We start from the raw sequence: 23,070 nt of genomic DNA, 5'->3' as shown, positions 1-23,070 counted from the left end.
GAATATACCATACTGATGGTTTGTGTGTTTGTTTAAGCTGAAGACAAAATTTATCAATTTATTTTTTAAAGCAAGGTTGAGCTGGTAGTGATGATGGGAAAGATTTGGTGCTGCCATTCTAGGCCTCTTCTAGCTCAAAATGCTACAGTGCTAAATCACCTGTGCTTCAAGTGCTACAGAGATGATAGCTTCATCGGATGTTAGAGCTGGCAGGGACCTTTGAGGTTATCTTTGACTCATCCTTTAGAGTCCTCTTCCTCTCTTTAATCCACTCTTACTTTTACTACTAGTTCCTCTATTAGATTCAAGCCAATACTTTGTAAGAGAGACCTCTTCCATGTTTATGTCAGTCTTCTCTAACCACTACTTTAGGTCTAGTCAATCGACCAATCTGAATTGGTTCAATCTAACTGTACTGTCATCTAGCCCAATTGTCCCTGTCTTTTCCACAAGGATGTTGTTATTGTTGTCAATTGTTAAACTGCCTTGTAGGAGCCCAAATATAATGTGTCTATGACATTGCCATTGGAAATGCCATCTCAAGGTCTAGAATGTTCCATTCTTCATTGCCACCAATTGAAAATCAGTTCCCATGGATTTAATTCTCATCTCTATGCTGCTGACTCTTTGTTTTGTTTTGTTTTGTTTTTGCAGGGCAATGGGGGTTAAGTGACTTGCCCAGGGTCACACAGCTAGTAAGTGTTAAGTGTCTGAGACTGGATTTGAACTCAGGTCCTCCTGAATCCAGGGCCGGTGCTCTATACACTGTGCCACCTAGCTGCCCCCTGCTGTTGACTCTTAAATCTACTTATCCAGCCCTTACCTCTCACCTCTCTGCTGACCTACAGGGTCATATCTCCAACTGCCTTTCAGACATACTGAATTGAATGTCTTATCCAATAGATATCTTAAACTCCACATATCCAAAACTGAATTATCTTTTACCCTAAACTCTCCTTCTCTCCTAACTCCCCTATTACTATCAAAGGCACCACCATCCTCTTGGTTCCCAAGACTCACAACTAGGTGTCATCCTTGATGCCTCACAATTTCTCATCCCACATATCCAGTCTGTTACCAAGGCCCATTAATTTCATCTTTGCAACATCTCTCAAATATACCCCCTTCTCTCTTCCAGTACTACCACTACTCTGGTGCAGGCCCTCATCACCTCATGCCTGGGCCATTGCAATAGCTTCTTGGTTAGTCTGCCTGTCACAAGTCTCTCCCCATTCGAGTCTTTTCTCTGTTCAGCCACCAAAGTGATTGCATAAAGTATAGGTCTAGCCATATCACTCCTTACTTGCTATACTCCAGTGACTCTCTGTCACCTCCAGGATCAAGTACAAAATCCTCTGTGTGATATTTAAAGCTTTTTATAATATAAACTCCCCTTCTTTTCCACCTTCCCCACCATTCCAGTTTTCTTACACCTTCTTACACCCCAACGTGTACTCTTTTTTTTTTTTTTAAGTGAGGCAATTGGGGTTAAGTGACTTGCCCAGGGTCACACAGCTAGTAAGTGTCAAGTGTCTGAGGCCAGATTTGAACTCAGGTACTCCTGACTCTAGGGCTGGTGCTGTATCCACTGTGCCACCTAGCTGCTCCACAACGTGTACTCTTCAATCCAGTGTACTGGCACATCCTCTACAACTCATAGCCTTAGAGAGTTCTTTGGGACACTAAGAGATGAATTGGTTTGACCAGGGACACACAGCTGGTGTGAGACCAAGGAGGAACTTGAATCCAGGCCCTCCCAGGCTCCAAAGTCAGCTCTCCCTCCATGTGGTGGCAGAGCTGATGGCTGGGTGGGATGAGAAGCATGTTTGAATGGTTTAGGATAGGAGAGACTCATGTATGAAGGAAAGAAGTAATAAAGGAGGGACTGAAGCTGTCAGAAGGGACAAGCATCCAAGTAACACTTCTCAGGAATCAGGAAGGGAATGAAAAGACTTTCTTCTGCAGCTAAAAAGAGAACAAGAAGAAAACCAGGAGCAAAACTGTGGGTGAGTATCAACTCCTGAGCATGGGCCAAGTGACAGAGTCATTGTAATATGGAGTTGATGTCATCTATTGTGAATGAAGGCAGGATAGGGTAGTCTGGAAGTTCAAGGAGGGAGGAAATAAGCATTTATATGTTTTGTTGTTCAGTCATTTCAGTCATTGCTGACTTCATGACCCTCTCTGGGGTTTTCTTGGCAGAGATACTGAAGTCGTTTGCCATTTCCTTCTCCAACTCATTTTACAGATGAGGAAAATGAGGCAAACAATATTCAGTGACGTACCCAGGGTCACATAGCTAGTAAGGGCCAAGATTTGAACTCAGGAAGATGAGCCTTCCTGACTCCCAGCACCTAGCTGCCCTGAGCGGCTATATAGAACCTATTACAATGCTGGGCATTGTACTAAGTGCTTTACAAAGGTTATCTCATTAGCTCCTCACAACAACTCCTCAAGGTAGGTGCTGTTGTATCCCCTTTCATGGAAACTGAGGCAGCCAGAGGTTAAGTGGCTTGCCCCTGGTGACACAGCTAGTAAGTGTCTGAGGCTAGATTTTCACTCAGGTCTTCCTGACTCCAAGCCCAGTGCTCTACTCACTGCAGCACCAACCTGTGTAGGAGAGAACATTAAATTGCTACAGGGACATTCAATAGGTATTCAATAGATAAATGGAAGTATTCCTATCAGAACCAGGACCCAGTCAGAATGAACCCACATAACTTTGTTGCCTGTCTCATCTGTAGTGTCCAGTGTTTCTCCAGCAAAGCTTTGTGGCCCATTTTAATAAATGTAAAGGAAGTGGAGAGTTGTGGGCAATTTAGCTTTGGGATTGGTGTGAGTAACACAGTGGAAGTTGTAAGGGGTGTAGGAGTCCAGACTGGAAAGGGAGGCGTGTGTCTGTCCAGGGCAGGGTAGCAAACTAAGCAAAGTAGGGGGTTTGATGGATTGAAGTTTGCCCATCGCTCTGCACAGCAACCTAGCCAGTCCCATGTACAGGAGGCTGGACAACCGGTGATAATGTGTTTGTTTATTTGTTACAACAACTCATTAAGCAAAAAAAGACAAAGTGGCACCCAGTCCCATGCAGCTCCTGCCCACTCCTGCAGTAGGGTTGAATCCCAGAGTACTTCTTAGTCTTTGCTGTTGATTAATCACTTAGTCATGACTGACTCTCCTTGATTTATAAACATTCATTTAATCAATGATATTTTAAGTCAAATGGGGCAGCCGGGTGGCCCAGTGGCTAGAGTACCAGGCCTGGACTCCAGAAGATCTGAGTTCAAATCCAGACTCAGACAGTTCCTCGCTCTGTGAACCCAGACAGCTCCTCAATTGCCTAAGTTCTTCATCTGCAGAATAGGGACAGTCTGGCAAAGGAAATGGCAAACCACTCCAGTATTTTTGCCCAAGAAAACCCCCATGGACAAGTCCACGGGGCCACGAAGAGTCAGGCCCGACTGAACAAGAGAAGAACAAATTTTGAGTAGGATAAAGGCGGCTAAGTGGTACAGTGGCTAGAGCCCCGGACTAGGAATCAGGAGTTCAGTTCCTGATGTAGACACTTAGTAGCCGGGTGACACTGGCAAGTCACTTACCCTCTGTCTGCCTCAGTTACCACCCCATCTGTAAAATGGGGGTGATAATAGTACCTACTTCGTAGGGTTGTTATGAGGATGAGATAATATTTGTAAGGCACTTCGCAATGTGCTATGTCGTCTTATCTGAAAAAGCATAGCTCCCATCCTACCCTAATCCCAATCCCATTCCATTCCATTTCCCACTGGAAAAGGGGAATATATGGAAAATATTCTACTGCTCAGGTTTCAGCAGATGGGCAGCCTATTGGGTCCTGCTATCGACTGTTAGAACTTAGATCGAGAAAGCTCCACGGAGGACACCCGTGTAGTCGGTGATCCAGACCTAGGTCCTCTGGCTCCCATCCCACTCTCGCTTCTAGTACAGAGGCAAGGGCTGCAGCAAGACAGTATACCGGGCCCAGAATAAAACAGGAGAAATAAGCCTAGACTTTATTCAAAAAAATTATATAACTCATTGAGTAATTGCGTGTTACCTGGCGTGTCAGATCTTTATGCTGGATGTCTCCTCATGATGCTACGTGGCTATGAACTCTAGAACCTCAGAAAAAAAAGAAAGTTCCACTTCACCCAAAGGGCAATGGAAAGACAAATGGGCGGAAGGAAGCTGCAGCGGTTGTTGTCAAACAACATGATCTAAGACTATGTGATCAGAAAGGGGGGAGGGAGGGAAAACAGGTGGGCAACCCAGAGCATCCCTCACTTGCACAGAATATTAAAAAGGATTGTTGAAGGAAGATTTATGAATAGGTGTAGCAAGAACCACACAAAATAAAAAGACAAGGAGGGGTTGCAATCTTCAGTAGCATAGAGGAGAACACACCCATCAAATTTACCATCTACTTCCTAGACACCCTGGCCTGGTTGTATCTGGACAGTGTAGTGCAGTGGGCTTGGACGGTGGGCACAGTGAATCACGCAATGGCAATTGAGAAAAGTCAGCTCCTTCCTTGGCTGTGGTGGTGCCGTCCCAACCCCAGGGACAATGGAATATGTACTCTAATTGTCCAGAAAACAGTAGTATCTGACATCCACAAATTACCAAGTTGTGCTTCTGGTGGCCTTTATTTTCTCAACCTAATGGTTCATTTATTTAACTAATGGACTGCGTCCACATTAGGGTATGTTTGCCAGACTCAGCAAACATTGCTTTGATGTGCAAAGTGGGGATTGTGGTTAAATTTCGTCATGACATGGGTTGAATTACTAAGCGGGTATTACAGTTGACACTACAAAGACAGGATGGTGGCACAGAACCCCCAAGTTCTGTCGACAGGCCATGCCACCCTGTAGGATGAACTGATGACTCAAAGAACTTTTGCTGTGATTCCTTTTAAGTGAGACATGCCTGTATTTTTCTTTGTCCTTCCCCTTTAAAAACCTTTAGATTTTAGATTTTAGGCTCCTTGAGGGAAAGGATCCTCATCTTTTTCATATTCTGTAAGCCTGTCTATCCTCAATTTTTATCACAAAGTCATTCACATAGTGGGCACTTCATACATGTTTCTTGAGTGCAGTTTGACTTGACTTGACTCAGCAGCATTGGGTGTTGCTGTTGTTAGAGTTGACCAGCCAGCCAGTACTCGGTCCTCTTTGTTCCCTTCTCCTTTCTAGAAAGGAGTAGAACTGAATCCTTCTTAGTTAAGCTTTGCCCCTCTCCTCCCTGCCCTGGCCCCCCTAAATATTGAATCAGCCGTACCCTGTTACAGAAGTTAGTTCAGTCTTAGCCTAGACACCATTTAATGACCTTTCTCTATTTTGTGGAGTTTATACCAGATGAAAAGTTAGAAATTCCTAACTTTCAGACAAAAGGTTGACTGACCTGATTTAATATTTTTGTGTATCTCCACTCAATCCCTGACTCTCTGTGTTTGAGGCAAAAGGAGGAAAGAGTGTCATTGAAAACACACAAAGGGGAAACTGCGGGGAGAGCAGACCATTTTGGGTGGTAGATGATGACCGCACCTTTGCAAAGAACAGAGCCCATCAATTGCCTGCTTTTTCAGACAGAGCCTCTGTATTTTGGGGGAAGGTGGCCCAAGTCATGAAAAGGCTCTTTTGTTAACCTTCAGGCTCAAACTTCTCGTCCTCTTCTGACTAGTCAGCATGGCATAGATATGTGCAAATACCATACGAGGAACATCCACATCTACACTTACACTTGGAATCGCTTGCTTAAACACAAGAGGCTTGCTTCTTCTCCACTATCTGAAATTAACCACCACACTAAGATCTTACAGTACTTGACGAGGGGAGTAAGTCAAACTTCATTAAGTCTAACTCCATCAATTTGGAACTTATGGCCATTGGGAGAGAGGCAAAACCGACATGTATTTCTTGTTGTATCTAAAGAAACAACTTTCTGTGTGAACTAATTATAAATATGATATCAAGGAGAATGTTTAAATTAGGAATATAAAAATTTTAAGTACCTTCAGGTATTTTAGAGGCCTTCATTTACATGCATATGCTAGTTACAAAAACATTTGGGTTTTAGAGGAAATCCCATATAATTTTTAGTGGGCAACATTTGGTTAGCCCACTTTTGGCTTCTCTAGAGACATCAGTAGGGGGAGTTCCCATTGTGGAGAGTAGTCTGGAGCAGTTAGAGGTTAACTGACCCTGTCCATGGTCATATAGTCAGCAATCTAAGTCTTTCTGATTCCAAATCAAGCTCTGTCTACCATTCTATGCTGCTTCTCTTTCTAAAAGTAATCAAACAAAATTTATTTTTAAACTTTTTGTTAACATTCTTTTCTTTTTAAATTTCAAGTTCCAAATTATGTCCCTTTCTCCCACCCCTCCCCCACCCATTGAGAAGGCAAGCAATATGATATCAATCATATATGTTAAATCATACAAAACATTTCCATGTTGCCAAAATAAAGGGCAAGAAAAATAAGGAAAGTAAAAAAAAAATATGTGCAATTCTCTCTCTGGATGTAGATAGCATTTTTCATCATGAATCCTTTGGAATTCTCTTTGGATCATTGTCCTAATCGGAGTAGCTAAGTCTTTGATAGTTAATCACCATTACAATATTGCTGTTACTGTATACAATGTTCTCCTGGTTCTGCTCACTTCACTTTGCATCAGTTCATATAAGTCTTCCCAGGTTTTTCTAAAACCATCGTGCTCATCATTTCTTAAAGCACAATAGTATGCCACCATAATCATCTCCTTTAACTTGTTCAGCCATTCCCTAGTGGATAGGCATCCCCTCAGTTTCTAATTCTTTACCATCACAAAAAAAGAGCTGCTATAAATATTTAGGTACAAATAAGTCCTTTTCCTTTTTTCTTAGTCTCTGTGGGATACAGTCCTAGTAATAGTATAGCTGGATGGATTAAAGGATGTGCACAGTGATATAGCCCTTTGAGCATAGTTTGAAATTGTTCTCCAGAATGGTTGGACCAGTTCACAACTCTACCACCAGGGCATTAGTGTCCCTATTTTTCCACATCCCTTCCGCATTTTCTCCTGTTTATCTTTTTCTCTCTTTTTATCCTGTACCTCCTCTAAAATTTGTTTTGCTTCTGACTACTGCCTCTCTTAAACTGCTCCCCTCTTTTATCACACATACCCTTTTTTCCCCCTTCTCCTCCTACTTCCCTGTTGGGTAAGACAGACTTTTATACCCAATTGAGTATCTGTGTATAAGTATGGATAGATACATACACACACATATTCTACCCTCTTTAAACCAATTCACTTGAGAGTGAGGTTCAAGCATTGCTCCCCCCACATACACACTTTTCCCTCTTCCTTGCATGCCTCTTTTAAATGAGATCATTTTCCCCATCCTTTGTTTCCCTTCTCCCTGTGCATTTGTCTTTCTCAGCCTTCCATTTTGTAGGTCATCCCAACATAATCAACTCACTCCTGTGCTCTCTGTCAATGTAGACTCCTCCTAACTGCCTTAATAATGATGCAGTTTTTAGGAGTGACATGTATCATCTTCCCATGTGGGAATGTAAACAGTTTAAACAGTTTAACTTTTTTGAGTCCCTTAAGATTTCTCTTTCATGTTTCTCTTGAGTCTTGTATTTGAAAGGCTGATTTCTCTATTCAGCTGTTTTTTATTAGGAATGCTTGAAAGTCCTCTGTTCCATTAAATATCCATTTTTCCCCTGAAGGAGTATATTGTTTTGCTGGCTAGATTGTGGTTGATTGTAATCCTAGCTCCTTTGCCTTCCAATATCATATTCCAAGCCTTCCATTTCTTTAATGTGATAACTGCTAAATCTTGTGTGATCCTGACTGTGACTTCATGGTATTAGAAGGGTTGCTTTCTGCCTGCTCTTCTCTTTGACTTGGGAGCTATGGAATTTGCCTCTAATATTCCTAGGAGTTTTCATTTTGGGATCTCTTTCATGAGGTGACTGGGGGATCCTTTCAGTTTCTATTTTACCCTCTGCTTCTAGGATATCAAGGCAGTTTTCCTTGATAATTTCTTGAAATATGATGTCTAGTCTCTTTCTTTGATCATTGCTTTCAGGTGGTCTAATAATTCTTAGATTATCTCCCCTCGATCTATTTTCTAGATCATTTCTTTTCCCCCAGTGTAATATTTCACATTTTCTATTCTTTCATTCTTTTAACTTTGTTTTGTTGTTTCTTGGTGTTTCATGGAGTCATTAACCTCCACTGCTTAATTCTAGTTTTTAAGGAATTATTTTCTTCAGTATCTTATTTAGTATTGGTATTTTGTATCTCTTTTTTCATTTAGTGAATTCCACTTTCTAAGGAGTTCTTTTCATCATTGAAGTTTTGTACCTCTTACCATTTGGCCAATTCTGTTTTTTAAGGTGTTATTTTCTTTGGTGTTTTTATGTGCCTCTAAACTGCCAATTTTTCATTGTCTTTTCATAATCTTCTTGTATCACTCTCATTTATCTTCCCAATTTACCCTCTACCACTCTTTTTTTTATTTTTAAAGTCATTTTAACTCTTCCAGTAATATTTTTGGGGCTTATTATGTCCGGTTCCCTTTTTTTTTTTTTTTTTTTGAAGCTTTGCTCATACCTGTTTTGACAATGTTTTCATTTTCTCAGTTTGTGTCTTGATCTGTCACATCACCGTAGTAGCTCTTTATGGTCAGGTTCTTTCATTGTTTGTTCATTTTTCTAACCTGTTTCTTTACTTTGAAATTTATGTTAAAAGTTGGGTTCTGTTCCTGGGGTGGGAGATATTGTCCCAAGCTTTAGGCTTTTTCATTCTGCTGTTTTCAAAGCTTGTTCTGGGGGTTTGGAAGTTTTCAGTGCTCCCAAAGTGGTGTGATGTGAGAACAGGTGTAGTCACTGCTCTCCTGGTCTACCCTCTGGTCCTTACCCAGGAAGGGTCCCTGATCCCTTGCAACCATAAGTACTAATGTTCCCTTGGGACCAAAAGTGCTCCTTTCCACCCTCAAATTATGGCCCTGAAGTGAGTACAGCAATGTAATTGCCAACATGCATCCAGTGCTAGCACAAAGGTTCCTTGTAATCTCTTTCTGACTAGTTGCCAGATCCCTTTACCATCTCTGAACTAAGAGCTCCCGATGCTGTTGCCACTGCTGCTGTCACTGCCTCCAAGACCTACAGCTGGTGTTGCCACCATGTGCTCCAAGCCAACCCCCACCCCAGTGTCACAGACCTCTCCTTCTGACCTCTTAAGTCATCTTGGGCTAGAAAACGTCTCACCCCAACCTTTTGTTGGCTCTGTTGCTCCAGAATTTGATTAGAAGCTTTATTTTAAAGTTGTTTGGAGGGGAGTGTTGAGAGAACCTGGCTGTAGTGCTTCCTCTTGTCCACCATCTTAGCTCCTGAGAAAACATTTCTTTTTTAAATGTTCAGTAATTCATACTCCTGACTCATTCAAACAGACCTTCTTCAATGATGGTCTGAATTAACAAAGCTTGTTATAGGAACTGCAGATACTTGAGTTTGTATTTTGGCCCTGACACTTCCCAGCTATGTGACCATGAGGAAGTCAGTTTCACCACTTTGTACTTGTGTTTTTATCTTTAAAATGTGGATAGAAAATAAACCTCTACCCATTTTATGGGGTTATTCCGAGGGAGGCTCTTGAGTAAATTTTGGAGTGCATCTGAAGTATGTATGAGTTATTAATATTATTATATTGGGTTGCTCTTGACTTCCTATGTCAAAATTATTAACTCTATAACAAAACCAGATTAAGGGTTTATATAAAAATTTACCCCAAAAAATTTACAAAATTTTGAAAATGACTCATTATATTCCTTACATCAAATCACATTACTAAAGTAAAAATATTATCTAAAAAGCTTAGAAAAGTTGATGAGATGAATGTGAAACTGATTGAAGGTATGTCAATGTGATAGTGACAATATTTGCCTTAGCAGAAATAGTAAAAACATAGCTTTGGCTCTTTGGGTAATACTTCCTGAGGCCTACTGTGACTGTGGGACTTAGGCAAGTCATTTGGCCTTGCTAATCCTCAGTTTCCAAATCTGTAAAATAAGGGAGTTAAACTGGATGACCTCTAAGGTCTCCTTCAGCTCTAGATCTGAGCCCTTGATCCTAGGCATGGTAGGGTCCATAATCGCTCTGTAAAACATACTAGCTCTTATCATCATTTAATTTAAATAATGATAACAAATCCACCATCACAACCCAAAAGCATACAGCATATTGACATTATTAGCTTTTTTTTTTTTCTGAAATATTTTCCCACTTCTTTTATAGTGTAGTTGTTGAGAAGGTAAGATTGGACAAGGTGAGGGAGAATCTCATTATAGCACGTAGTGGACACTTACCAAATGCTTATTGACTGACCAACCACAAATGTTTCCCCAAAAGTCATCTGCATGATCTTCAGATTGCTGTCTCCATCTTAGCCCTTCCCTGGTGCTTCCTCTGTGTCTGGAGGATGGACCTGGGTCCTTGAAGACGATGCCAGAAGATTGTGGGTTCTGGAAGTTCCTGCCTGCCAAGCTAGCAAGGGTCCAGTGATGACTGTTTGTTGTCCATGGACCAGCCTGATGAAAAATAGAGGGCCTTGTCACCAGCTTGGCTCACAGGCAGGTGTGGGTGTGGGTACGAATTCTCAAGGCCCACACAGAGAGGGTCTGCTAAGTCATGGAGGAGTGTTGGCCCTCACTGGTAAAGGCACTGCCCACACCAACGATATTTTCAAGCCCTTAAATTATTAAATCATTTTCAAAACCATGTTCCAGTTGAAAATACTTAATTGTTGACTTTTTTCCTTTCTTGTCAGAGGTTCGTGAATTTTACACCTACCTCTCTCCCCCCCCCCCTTTTTTTTTTGCCTAATTGAATCAAGCACTTTGTTGTTGAGAGAGAAATCCATGTTCTAACTTCTGGCAAACAGCTGTCATTGTTAGGCAGGGAAATAAAGAAAAGCCAACTCCACACACTAAAACTTGCATTTGAAACTACAAAAGCGCAGGGAGAACAGTTGGCCTGTTTATTTTCACCCCTAGTATAGAGTTACTGAAACCAATAAAATGGAGAGTTGTTATATGGGTGTGTGTGTATGTGTGTGTGTGTGTGGTGAGGGAGAGGGAAGGATACAGAGGAGAAGGTGAGGAATAAATAGATGCAAAGGCAGCGTGGAAATTCATTTGTTTTCTCTTTTTTCTCCCCCTAGTCCAATCTCACCTTCTTCACTGGCTGCACTTCTCAACCTTCTGGACAGTAAAGCCATCTCTCTGCCCGCAGCTCAACAAGTGAGTCTAAACTTGCTAAGGCCGGTGTTTACTCTAAAATGATGGGTAAATGTTTATGAAAATGCCATCACAAAGTGAGTTTTGTAATTGAGGTATTAAGTGCTTCTAAGGGGTCTTTTTTATGCTGAAGGATGGAAAATTTCATTTGTTAGTAAGGATAAAAAGCCATTTCCATGCACAGGTAATTTGCTACCCTCTTTGTTAATTGAGGAAGACTATTTAATTGCTTGACATTACAGGCATGTTTACCCCAAATGTGTGTTTATGGAAGAGGCGAAAGCACAGCAGGGTGTGTGGTTCCTATTAAAGGGAAGTGCAGATGCCACCACTGGTGTCCTAGGAGGCCAGTGACAGACTCTCCACTGCTCCCCTGACCCCTTTGATGCTCCATTTGATAGCCTTCCCTGCGTCCCAGCCTCCTTCCACAGGGGCATTTGCCTCTGTCAGATGGCTGCCCTGTGAAAGTCAGTCCTCCCTGGGGGAGCCCAAACCACCGGGGAGGAAGCTAGCATGCAGGGCAGCTGAGCTGGTAGCCTTCTAAGGTGGGGTGGAGAGCCCTGGCGTTCCCCTGAAAGTTCCCCTGGGTAGGAAATGGGATGAAGCCCTCAGAGGCCCGCCTGTAAGGAGGCAGCTGCCCTGTTCCCAGCTCCACACTCCTCTGCTTCTGATGTTTCAATCAGAGGCCTAATGTTATTTTAATGGAGCTTTTTGCATTTAATATTTATATGCACCAGTGATTGGAGCAGGTTACAGAGCAATGCTCTAGAAAGGCTTCTTCCTCCTTTTGGCTAATTACTAGCTACCACAGAGCATGCTCTGTCCCCTGCATTGTGAAACTGGAGATGCAGGCTAAGAAAGGCCCCGTTTACCCACTGTGGAGTGATGCTCTCCCGCGACAGGGACCATGCCACATTTAGAAAAGTATTTTGGTTGCCTGGATGTCAGAAGAATAACAAATGTTTATAACCATTCTCAGCAGTAGGGAGAGATATTGGATGGCCTGGGGGCAGCAGAAGCTATATATACACAAGAGCAGATGAATTGTAGCGTTGGAGGAGGAGGAGAGATCCCCCCTCCAAAATCTGACGGTAGCAGGGGAGACAGTTGCAACAAGAAGTGATGGAAGACTGACAGCCTGAGTTTCGACAGATGTGCAGATAGAGACATTGTTGGATTGTATCCGCTTCCTAATCTTTAAACAAATTGTGAGCGATTTCTGAGGTTCCGTGAAAGCACAAAAACAACGGTGAATACAAAGCCTCAAGTGGGAGGGCATGGGGAATCTGGGGCTGCACTGGAGGTCTGCCCTGCCCTGTTGCTGTGACGCTCGGGTGGGGCGGGAGCCCATGGCATTCTGGGGCAGAACCCAAAGCGCTGGTTATGCCCATGGCAGCAATTCAGCAGTGATGCCTTGGATGCAAGGGGCTAGAAGCAGGTTCTCCTGGCTCACTCTCCTACCCAAAAATCTCTGGTGGCTTCAAATTGTTTCTAGAAAGAAAAATGTAGTAATAATGGATGCACGAAGAACTTCCCATTTTTCCATAGCATTTTCTAGTATCTCATTCAACATTCAGGGCCTTCTCGGCCTGGGCCCCGCTTTCCTTTCCAGGCAATTCCCCTTCTGCCCCTTCACCCACTCTGTTTCAGCCAGCCTGGCCCCAGACTGACCGGCCCCCCCTTCCCCAAACTCACCGAGCTGTCTCCTGCCTCTGCATTTGCTCAAACTGAACCCTGGGCCTGCAGTACATTTCTCTACCTTCACCTATTCCTAGCTACCTTTACGGCCCAATTCAGGTACCACTGCCTGCAAAAAACCTTTCTGATCCCCCCCACCCCCATTTTCAAGCCTTCTGCCTCCTCCAGATGAGCTTGTTTTTTCTTTCTCTATACATGTTTGCTCTCCTTAGTTGCATGTAAGCAGTTTGAAGGCAGCAGCATGTGTGTGTGCACACATGTGCACACATGCATGTGCTCACGCACATCCCTGGTGCCTGGCATTTTTTTTCCACCATCCCTGTAATTTCATCAATGTAAGGAACTCCCTATGAGAAGCTCCCTCTCCCAACAACTCCTCTACAAGAAAGTTTCCTCAGACACAGGTTATGGGGTCTTACCCAGGACCTGTCACCCAGCCATCATGGGGCCCATGTGAGACTCAAACCCAAGTCTTAATCTTGCCTCTCCCTGGCATTCATTGGCACTCAAATGCTTGTTAAATGGAGTAGCTGATGACCTCCAGGTCTGAAGCCCAGCTCTGGGCACTTGTTTAGCTGTCCAAACTCGAGCGAGTCTCTTCCTTTCTGGGTCTCAGTCTCCGTTGCTGGGAGGTGAGGGGTAAAAATGACCTCCACACACCTTTACAGCTCTGAGTCCGTGTGAGGCCTGGAGGCAGCAAGGGCCCTGGGCTGATTATGGGATTCATTTCTGGGGACCTTGGCTTACAAGCCCTAAAAGCTTAAGGAAAAGGGGCACGTGTGGACCAGGCCACGCCTTAGGGAGAGTTTTCTGAGTCCTCCTGGCCTCCTCTTTTGTCCTCATTAATCAGGCTCAGTTGTTCCCTTCCCCTCCCAACATGATAGTTGGGTTCTCTGGACCCATCTGCCGAGGACACTGTCTCTTAGACTTCTCTTTTACTGATCTTAATTATAGGGGCCATTGTTTCTATAGCACCATCTCCCAGGGAGCTCACGCCTGAGGAGCCCCGTAAGTACGCATACACATTAGGGGTGTTAGCTGCCTTTCTGGGAGGCAAGAAGCCATAGGTGTTGCTAAATGTTCTCATTTTTCAAGTGGAAATAGAGACACAGAGATAAAGCCGTGCCCTGTCCAGCTACTGAGCGCCTGACCTTGGGCAAAAGCATGATCATTATCAGCCTTGTTCTCTAATGACCAGACCAGGCCTGCTCAGCGGCATGTGACAGTCCGTGGGTTTTTTTGAGAACCCAGCCCAGTGCCAGCCTATGAATACCAGGCTCCCAAGACAGCAGTGGTAGAAATTTACCTGCTAATAAAAGCCAGATGATTTCAGAGCCCTATAACTCTTAGGCCACGATCATTTGCCAGACTTCTGGCCAAATTAATGCTTAAAAGGAGGAGGAAAGAGAGAGAGCAAGTGAGCACACGCCCCCTCCTTGTGCATACCCAGAAGTAGACACTCATACTGTTCTGTGTGTGCCCCCAGGGTCTGCCCACCTCGAACAGTTTTGTCTGGGCAGTCACTCCCACACTTAACCTATTTCCCACCACCACCATCCCTTTTGGCATACGCTTCTTTTAAAGATTTTTGGGTAGTAAAATTTTATGTATCTTACTGCATAGAGAGAGGTGTGGATCCTTTGGGGCCAGTAGTGAGTTAGCACGCAGTGCGTGAGCACATGTGCTCTCGTGTCCTGCTCCTCCTTGGAGGCTCAGGCTGGTATCTGTTAGTCACCTTACACTGTGGCCCCTTCTCAAAGAGGGGAAGATAGTGCCTCTCTCCAGACAACGTGCTTCCCTTCCCAGTCTAGGATGCAATAAGCTATTCTAACTGCACAGATGTCTCTGTCCCCTCTGACTCTGACGGCTAATAAGGGTCAGGCTGATATGGGCAGATGAGCTTCATTCATCCTACAAGCATGTATTAACCTGCCGTGTGCCAGACCCTGTGTTGGCGATCCATTATATACTAACTACAAAGACAGAAACTAGGCAGCTGCCCTCAGCGCTTACATGAGGTGGGGGGGGGGGGAGACACACAAAGATGTCTGTGCAAGATCTTTCTAAAGTAAATACAAAATAATGACCACGTGGAGAAGGTGGCAGAATGATAGCGTACTTGGAATGTGAGAAACTTGGGAAATGCCCCTTAGATAAGGTAGACGCTTTCCCGAGCTGTGAGAGCTTAGTATGGATCCTAGTTTGTGATGGGGACTAGTGTGAAGTCAGTCCGGAAAGAGAGTTTAGAGCCACGTTCTGAAGGCCTTTGAATGCCAAAGAGAAAAGTTTGTATTTTCTCCTAAAGGCAATAGGGAGCCATGGAAGGTTCTTGAGACAGAGTGCAATCTGAGCAGACCTGTCATTTTCAGAGCTTGTGCAGAGAAAGGCTTTGTGAACTTGACAGTATTGGCTGTTGCCCTCATTCTTATTATGTTCTCTCTATCCTTCAAATCATATACTTACAAAATTTTTTTTTAAATAAAACCTTTTGTTGGAGAAACAGTTGGGCAGCAATCAAAAGAGGATATATAACTGTCATCCCTTAGGAACTGAAATCTGAGTTTATGCCCCCATCTGTCAACCCTGGCATATGCACTGCAGTCTGTGCAATGCAGGAAAGAGAAAGGCCTTTCCAACTTCTAGATTACACTATCACTTTGGCCCTCACTCTTGACCATTAATCAGGCACCAGTGCCACACTCCAAACTGCCCAGCCCTTCCCAGGCAGGCAGATGCCGTGCCTGAGACCACAGATAGTCGTGCCTCGACGGCACTTCCCTGGGCAGAGGTTAAACAAAGCAGCTTGAGATTTATACTGCTGAAACATTAAGTGAGCATTAATGAGGCCTGGGAGAACGCCGGAAGGGAACTTAACAGAGGCATGGGCCACTCCCTGGCTTCTACTTGGCCAGGGGACTGAGGGTGAACGTGAGTGGTGAGATGGCTTTCTAAGTTTAAGATCTGGGGCTGGAAAGGAACTCAGACGCCAACTAGTCCAGTCCCTTCATCGTACAAATGGGCAGACTGAGGACCACATAAGTGACCTACCCAGAGTCACCAAGGCTGTCTTTGAACCCAGGAATTCCAGATCCAGTGCTCTCTCCAGGTTTAAGTCACTTAGCCTCTGTTTGTCTGTTGCCTTGGCTATAAAATGGGGATAATCACAGCACCCACATCCCAAGGTGGTTGTGAGGCTCGAATGAGTTAACATTTGTGAAGTTCTAAGCAGGGTGTCTGGCACATAGTGGGTACTTTATAAGTGCTAGCTTCTATTATTGTCGTCGTCATCATCATCGTCCCATAGGTATTCTGAACTATGAAACTAATTTGTTAACTCAACAAATTAAGGCAGCTTGGCACAGCGGACAGAGGAGGGCCTGCCTTTAAAGTCAGAAAGACCTACCTCCAGTATGCACTGACCCTGGACGAGTTACCTAATCAGTGGCCGGGCAGCTTTTTGACACTTGCGTCTCTAGACTAGTGGAGAGAGTTTCCACATCAGCAGCAGCTCTCCACACGGATGAAGTTGTTGCTCCAGACACAAAACAATAGCACTTGTAGATGCCAGATATTTGTCTCCCACCGCCAAGAACAAGCTTGATGGCTCAGTGGGGCGAGTGTTGTACCTGGAGCCCTTTTCTTTGAGCAGTTTGCTGCACACCGCCTCCTGCCTCCTCTTAGAGGGATCTGTAGGCCCACCTCCTCGGGTGTGCACGGGCGTCTTCATCCTAGGTATTTCTGCCCAGTGTTAACAAGCTGATAATTCCCAAGCACTTTGCAAGGTGCTAGTTCATTGCCGTGTTGTTGTTTCTGCTGGTCTCAGAACCAGCTCCCCTGATTTGGGGTCTGCAGTGTTTGCTCATGGTATCAAGGTGGGCAGGTGCCCAATGAGGCTGCATGCACAGTGGACTCCCCACCCCATCCAGGCTCCCTGTCAGTCCAGGCTTTGCCCAAAACAAGTCCTGCCTTTTCTGCCAGGCTGCTCTGCCTCAGAGAGGAGATTTATGGCTTCTTGATTAGCTAGTCATTCGAGGGGGGTTGGGGGGGAGGGTGCTTTGTAGTCTGAGCTGTGCTTCTAGACCTCGAGGGATGCCTTACCTATGGGTTGTACATTTTCAAGTAGTCTCTTTTTTTAGGCATCTCTGCAGACAGAGTTGAACAGAAATAAACACTTTGCCAAAAGCTGTTTTATTTTCTCAGCACTACTTTTTTTTTTAAACATCAGTGTATTTTATTTTTAACATTTTTTTTCTGTACTTTTTTCCTGTGTAGCTCACAGTAGCAATTAGGAAAGCCAAATGTCCAGTTTGGTGCCCATGGCTATCTTGGGTCCTCATTAGTCATTTGGGAAAGGTGAATTTGCATTTCCCTGAATTGTTCAGGGCATGTCTTTGGGAAGAGATGGAACTGGATCCTTTCCCACCAGGCATTGCTGGGGACTTCCCTTAAGGTCTCAGCTGAAGGAAAATAAAGATGTCAGGGAAAGGACAAAGACAAGGTACCCAGGCTTCATTATTGCCAGCTTCTCTTAGGAGAAAGTGCATTATAAAGTTCACTGACTCTCATTCAGTGTCTGGATTCAGCAAATCTATATTAAGCACCTCCCACATACAGAGGTACCATCCTAGGCACCAGGGATTCAGAGGTAAAAAGATGAAAGCAACAGTCCCTTTGATCAAGAGCTTCTAATAGGCCTGTGAACTTGCTTTTTAAAAATAATAATCATATTTCAATATAATTGATTTCTCTGTAATCTGCTTTAAAACTTGATTATGAGAAGAAGGGGTAGATAGGCTTGCCCAGAGTGCCAAAAGGGACCGTGACACATGAAAGATACTAGGGGGAATATGTACATGGGTTATAATAATAATATGATAATAATATATAATAATAGCTCACATTAATATGGTACTTTAAGATTTGCCAATGTTTGTTTCATTTGCAAACACATGATCTCATTTGCAAACACATGATCTCATTTGTACCCCAAAACAGCTCTGTGAAGTAGTTATCCTCTGGCACGTGGGGAAAGGGGGGTTCAGAGAGGGTGACTTAAGAATGATAACAGTGGGGCAGCTAGGTGGCGCAGTGGATAAAGCACTGGCCCTGGATTCAGGAGTACCTGAATTCAAATCTGGTCTCAGACACTTGACACTTACTAGCTGTGTGACCCTGGGCAAGTCACTTAGCCCCCATTGCCCCGCAAAAACAAAACAAACCAAAAAAAGAGAGAATGATAACAGTGATAACTCATATTTATATGTTGATAACTCATATTTATATGTTATATGTGTATAACACTGTGTGCCAGGCATTGTGCTAAGGGCTTTATCATTATCTAAGTGTCTGAGGCTGGATTTGAATTCAGTTCTTCCTGACTCCGAGCTTAGAGCTTTATCTACTGTTGCCACCTCGCTGCTCTCAACTTCTCCATAGTCACACAGCTATTAAGTATCAGAGACTGGCTTCAAACCCAGGGCCTCCTTCCTGCAAGTCTAGCATTTTTTCTGGTACATAGAGCCAATGTAAGTATTTACAAAGTAAGCACAAAATTATTTCAGGAGTGGACGCTGAACACTTAGGGGATCTGGAAAAGCCTTGTGGAGGCCTTCAGCTCCTGAGCTAAGCCCTAAGTAAATTAGGGCATCTTAGAGAGGGAGGTTAGGAGAGAATACATTTCAGACATGGGGGACATACAAAGGCATGGAAGCCAGAGATGGAATGTCACGTGTAGAAAATAGCAAATAAGCTAGATTGGCTGGAGCATTGAGTACAGAAGAGAGAGTCATGGGAAATCTGTCCAGAAAGGTAGACCAAATGAGGCAGATTGTGCCAGACTCAATGAGAAAACTACTGTGCTGGCGCAGATGATGGGTGAGAAGGCCTGGACTAGCAGCGTGCCCGCATGAGAAAAGAAGCAGATCCAAGTAATGTTGGGCAAGAGCAATAAGACTTGATCATTGACTGGCTGTTGAAAGGTAAAGAGTTAAGCCAGACTCTGAGGGATGAGTCCAAGGTGGCAAATCTCTAAATATTTATTAAGCACCTGCTATATGCAAAGTACTGTGCTAGGTTAAAAAAAAAAAGAAGAATGACACAGGGCCTCAAGGAGTTTATAGTATATTGGAGTATAGTATACTACATATGATGCAAGGGAAAAATATGATATGAATAATGGAAAGATCCTGACAGAGGGGACTGGGACAGTTTGAGGAAAGAATGACTGATGTCACGGCCAGAACAACATTCACAAAAGAAGTGGCACCTGAGCTAGACCTTGAGTGAAGAGAAAGATCATATATTACTGATGTTGACCTATCGTGTGGATGGGTTTGGGTTTTTTTAAGTACTTAATATAGCGAAGAGAGATTGTATGTAGCAGCACTTTCACCCTATCCACCCTACTTGGCTACCACCACCTGTGCTTTTAACACAAAATAAGGGTTACGGGTCCACAGCTTCAGCAGCATTGGTCCCGATGCTCTAGGCAAACCAAGCCAAAGTTGGTAGGTGCTTAACAAACGTTTAACAGTCCACAGGAGTGTGTGTGTGTGTGTGTGTGTCTGTGTCTGTGTGTGTGTGTGTGTCTGTGTGTGTGTATTTATATATATGCTTGGACATATTGGTGACCTGGGGAAGTCAAGACAACTTTGCCAAGCCTCAGAGCAGCATCCCATTGACCTTACCTTTCTTGTCTTGTTCACACTGGTTGTTGAACAGATCTGTTCTCCTAGGACTGGCTCCGGACCAGCCCCCCTCTCTGCCACATTAGGAATAGGGAGTTTTCCATCTCCTTCACTGCCATAGTAATGATGATATAAATACATAATTATGACTGCAGGCGAGCATGGACCCAAAGCCTGCGGGGAGGAACAAAGAGCATTGCTGCAGCCCCCATGCAGCATGAGAACAAAAGGAAGAAGGGAAAGAACCACCCTAGGTCCTAAGACCTCTCTTCCTTACAAATATTCCCCATTTTCAAGGGCATCATCTTTTAAAAAAATAGAAAAAAAACACAGACATTAATGAATAATTGTCCCAGTCAGGCTTGGATCCACCTCTACCTGTAGGGGATAAATAAAAGTAGGCCTGGGGATTCCATGCATTTTAATTGACGTTTTTATTTGGTATTCTCATTATGTGGTCAGATAACTTCCTACCCTCTTGGAGTCCTCTTTCCCAGCAGGATTTGTTCTCTGGAGTTAGAGTTGGTCTCAGCCCACTGGCTGCCTCCCACCACTTTCACGTGGGTCCTGGCCTTTACAGAAAGTTGCCATTTCATTTAATTAGTTCATCGGATTTATAGTGTGCCTGTCTCCCAGCTGTCAGCAGGAGTCCTGGGACCAGGCATTGCCCCCTCACAACTCCCACGGTGGTACAGGAGAGGGGGAAGACTGGCTGGGCCCAGAGAGCAGCATGTCTGCCATGATTCAGCTGAGTAGGAGGGAAAGAACTAGCTCTCTCAGAGCCCACCCTCTCCAAAGGGGGATGGATGCAAGAAGTGCCCACTAAAGACCTGTTGGAACCAATAGGAGGGGAGTCCAGAGCTACCAGTGGCCCAGAGTCTCATTCAGGGTAGACGCTGATGGAAAATTAATGGTCAACATTAGAGCCGGAAGGGACCCTAGACATTGTCTCTCCCAGCCCCTTTGCTCTACAGGTGAGGACAGTTAGGCCCAAAAGGTTGATGTCATTTGTTCAAGCCCACCCAAGCAAGGAAAGGGGATTTGAACCAAGCTGTTTTGACTCCATAGCTGGTGGTCGATCCCTTGATGGATTCTTTCAATCGAGGCAGGGGTTCGGCATCCATTTCAGTCCTTTCTCTTCCTCCTCCCTTCCCTGAACCCCTGTAACTTGGCAACCATGGAGTGGGAGCCCTGCCTTGTACCAGAGTTCATTCTTTGCTGTGCTCTCCCCACTCCGATTCTTAGGTTTTTGAGGAATTATGGCAAAACCAAGGGAAGACTCCAGGCCAGATCGTTCAAGAGAAGAAACTTGAGCTGCTCCAGAACCAAGAGGAGCTGGAAGAGATATGCCAAGCAGTGCTGGACAAGCATCCTCAGGAGGTGACTTTCTTTATTTGTGACGTTATCCACGGGAGGAGGGGGCTTCCATCAGCACAGGGGCCAGAGGTTTATTCCGAGCCACAGACTTCTTTCCATCTGCATCCAAAGTCAGCAGGCACTGACCTCCATTAGGAGCTGTGGGCTCATCTAAAGGAGGAAGCATCAGAGCCTTTCTGCCCTCAGATGGGGCGGAGGGTTGGTCCCCAAACCCAGCTGGCCCAGCTTTAGTATTTTTATTCTCCTTGATATTTGGGACAGTCCAAGCTCTATTTTCATTAGAAATTCTCACCCTTCTGAGCACCATTTAATTTGCATGAAGCAGTTATTTATAGGAGTGTCACCAAAATCGCCAAATCAAAATGTTGACCTTTGTCGAGGCCACAGACAACTCCCTGTCCACCCCAGCTAGCTGCCAGCAGGGAGGAGGACCTCATCAGGAGAAGACAGCCTGCGGGTCCTGCAGTGAGGGAGGGGAGAGATGGAGATGGAACCACTCCCGGCTTCAAGCCCACAAGAAGTGATTGTAAAGGCAGCATGGAAAATTATTTTTAAATTATGGAGAAAATCCTTGACAGGAGCATGGCTGAAAACCAAGTCATTTTGTGTTCTGAGCATAGCACAAAACAGGCAAGCTAAAATGAGCAGGGCCTCTCCCTCCCCCAGTCTAATCATGTTGTCGAGAGGGATTTTTTCACGTGGGGAAGAAAGAAATTGCCATCATCCCTTAGAGAACAGTCCCCACCTACCCATCAGCTCGCTGGAAGACACTAACAGCCCCGTAAAGAGCTCTTGATAAAGAAAATGAGCTTGCACCAGGGCTGCCGCAATCTCCATCTTCCTGCTTCATCTGTAGCCACCGATAAAGACGCGCTTAGAGTTTGATTCATCCTGAAGCCCCTGAGTGCAGGTAGTGCCGAGCATCAGAGCCGGCGGAGGACGTTGGAGCCAAAGGTCATGAGCAGCCTCCCACCCCCCTGTCCCACGGGCCTTCAGTGCCTCCCCTTCTCTCCCCCGCACCCTCTGATTACTTTAAAAAAAAAAAAAGAGCCTGTGTTTTCAGTGACTCCTGAGAGGCATCACTGCAGAATTAGAGACCTGGTCTCCTTGCTCTGACCTCTTTAATTCCCCTTGAGGAACTTGCTCATTCGGAGGACTTTCAAGAAGCTCCAGTTGCTCTCAGGACGAAAGGAACTTGCCGAGTCACCGTGAGTGGGCCCTCCTCTCATCATTCCTGCAGTTAAAGAGCAGGAGGAGAGTTCTGGTTTCCAAACTACCCCGGTCCAGGCCACCATTCCCTTGATTGTTTTCCCATTCATTGATATCAGAAGCCAGAGTTTGGAGATTTCCCTTCAGCCTGAACCTAAAGAAGGCGTGATCTTCAGATCTTTGTTTACAAAAAGGCCGAGGGCCAGCAAAGACGGCAACACTCACCCTTGGGTAGAGTCCTCTCTCCCCACCCCCAGACCGGGCTAGGAACCATTGCCTGTGACCGCTGTTTGCTTTTCCTCTTAACCATATTTTCTTCTTCCTTTCTCGGAAGGTCCTGGCAGTGAAGAAGGGAAATCAGAAAGTGGTGAATAAACTGATCGGGCTGGTCCGAAGGGCAACAGAAGGCCGAGCAGACCCAGCCAGGATAAAGCAGATCCTGGAGAAGCAGCTGCAGTGAGCAGCCCTGGGCCGCCTCCCTTGACCGGAGCAAGAAGAAAGCCAACCAGTGTGGACTGTGTCTGGGCACCTTCCCCGGGGCCTCGGGGCCCTCCTGAGCCTGCTCCCCACAGACTAACAGCAGGCCCTGGCTGCCAGAGCTCAGCCATGTGCCCGCCCCCATCCTAGACCTTACAAAATGTCTTTCCCTTGGTACCACAGGAGAACAGAAGGTCCTACTCCCATGTTTGTTTCTGTGCCAGTGGGAGCTTATGAAGCTTCAGTCAGAAATGTAGCAGCAGCCGAAAGTCTCAGATTCTAGAATTCTGAAATAAAAAGACCAGGCTCGACCATTTCA

At 44.8% G+C, this 23,070-nt stretch overlaps 1 protein-coding gene across 3 annotated transcripts in view; it reads left to right on the top strand.

Annotated features, from left to right (window-relative positions):
• The window catches only part of GATB (glutamyl-tRNA amidotransferase subunit B), a 107,938-nt gene extending 84,868 nt beyond the window's left edge, over window positions 1–23,070 (top strand). For all 3 annotated transcript variants that reach the window (XM_043970070.1, XM_043970068.1, XM_043970071.1), the window contains 3 exons: window positions 11,229–11,307; window positions 20,934–21,068; window positions 22,609–23,070. In XM_043970070.1, the coding sequence (XP_043826005.1) occupies window positions 11,229–11,307; window positions 20,934–21,068; window positions 22,609–22,734 (340 nt within the window). In that variant the 3' untranslated portion in view covers window positions 22,735–23,070. The remainder of the gene's footprint in view (window positions 1–11,228; window positions 11,308–20,933; window positions 21,069–22,608) is intronic.

Source organism: Dromiciops gliroides, chromosome 6 (genome assembly GCF_019393635.1).
Source record: "Dromiciops gliroides isolate mDroGli1 chromosome 6, mDroGli1.pri, whole genome shotgun sequence".
Lineage (NCBI taxonomy): Eukaryota > Metazoa > Chordata > Mammalia > Microbiotheria > Microbiotheriidae > Dromiciops > Dromiciops gliroides.
The sequence above is the reverse complement of the archived record's forward strand: the minus strand, read 5'-3'. Positions and strand labels throughout refer to the sequence as shown.